At 39.5% G+C, this 1,812-nt stretch overlaps 1 protein-coding gene across 1 annotated transcript; it reads right to left on the minus strand.

Annotated features, from left to right (window-relative positions):
- Positions 1–719: 719 nt before the first annotated feature.
- On the minus strand, positions 720–1,088 carry LOC129943630 (uncharacterized). Its single transcript, XM_056053057.1, has one exon. It carries the CDS (start codon positions 1,086–1,088, stop codon positions 720–722), a length of 369 nt encoding a protein of 122 aa, XP_055909032.1.
- Between the last annotated feature and the right edge of the window lie 724 nt (positions 1,089–1,812).

Here is a 1,812-nt window from a genome sequence, read left to right on the forward strand (position 1 = left end):
TTTAAGAATAAATGACTTGCTTAGCAATGTTCAGAATGTCTTTTAAACTAGATTAGAAACAAAAAAAAATGTAGCCCTCACTTTTAAATTTTCATGTTATTGTTATATTCGGCTTGGTCCGACAATTAAAACTTGTTCACACTTGCAAATAAAACATAATTTTACTTTATTTAAATTGTTCCAAACTTATTTATTGAACACTTTCAATTGATACTTTTCAAACACTTTCTTTACTCAATTATTACTTTTTAAACACAATCTTTACTTTATCGCAATAATAATAATCCCGCTTCGCTTATGACCGCCTATTTATATACCTCAAATCGGTTCGAGAAACTACTAGGTTGTTCTCGATGCTTAACAAAGCTAGTTCTCCTCTTAATCACTAGATGTTGCCCCTTCGAGGTTCTTGTATGCGCTTAATGTTCTCCTCTTAATCACTAGATGCTTACTATATGTTGCCCCTTATTTTATTTTACATAAAGAGTGTATACATATTAAATTGACCCCTCCTTAGGATTGATCGTCCCGAACAAATCCATCGTTCTCATCACCAATGTAGCGATGTAGTCGGCTGCGATGTACAACTTTAAGTTTTCCTCTGACTCCCTTTTGTATCCGGTACACGACATCGTTGATTTTTTTATGACTGTATATGGACTTTCCCAGACCTGTTGAAGTTTCGGTAACAATCTTTTTTGGTGATGGGGATTGTAAAGCTATACCCAATCTCCACCTTGGAACTTTGTTGTTGTCGCTCGTATATCGTAGCGTGTCTTCATTCGGTCACTGAACATCTTTATTTTTAACCTGGTATTGTCGTGGTTCTGAAGAAGTCTTTCTCTGAGGTCAGCAATGTAGTCATCCTCGGCTTGCGATTCCGACGTAGGACATTTGAATTTTATTTCGTTCGGCAGTCTGATGTTCCTTCCTATCAAAATCTCAGAAGGTGTATGGCCAGTTGAGCTATGTCTTGCACTTCGATACGCCATCAAAAACAGTGGAATGTGTCGATCCCAACCTTGCTGGTTGTCGTCCACAACTTTGCAAAGGTGTTCCTTCAGGGTTTGGTTGAATCGTTCGACCATGCCATCAAATTGTGGGTGAAGTGATGTTGTTCTTGTTTTCTTGATGTCAAGAAACCCACAATCTTCCTGAAATATGTTTGATTCAAAATTCCTTCCCTGGTCAGAATGCAGTTCTAATGGAACGCCGAATCTGCTCACCCAGTTGAAGACAATTTGGTCTGCGACTGTTTTGACTTCTTGGTTTGGAATCGCTTATGCTTCAGGCCACTTGCTGAAGTAATCCATGTCGACCAGAATATAACGATTTCCATTATTTGTTTTTGGAAATAAATCTGCATTTGAGTGAAGCTTCCCCTTCCGATGTTGAATTTTATAATCGTACGGTTGCAGCCTCTCAATCCACCTTGCCACTTGACCCTCTAGATTCTTGAAATTCAAAAGCCAGTTAAGTGCTACATGGTCAGTTCGGAGAAGAAACTTCTGTCCATAGAGACACTTATGGTAGTGCTTTGTTGCCAAAATCAGTGTAAGAAGTTCTCTTCTGATCACACAATAATTTCCTTCCGACTTCGAGAGTACCTTGCTGTAATAGGCAATCACCTTTTCTTCACCATTATTCACCTGCGAAAGTACAGCACCTATCCCAACATTGCTGTCATCAGCATCAATTATGAACGGTTTACCTGGAGTTGGGTAGGTCAGCACTGGTGCATTACACAAGCGTTGCTTGAGCTCTTGAAAGCTGCGCTCGCACTCACGCTGATGTAGACTCTTGGCGATTCCA

This window comes from Eupeodes corollae, chromosome 1, assembly GCF_945859685.1.
Source record: "Eupeodes corollae chromosome 1, idEupCoro1.1, whole genome shotgun sequence".
Classification (NCBI taxonomy): domain Eukaryota; kingdom Metazoa; phylum Arthropoda; class Insecta; order Diptera; family Syrphidae; genus Eupeodes; species Eupeodes corollae.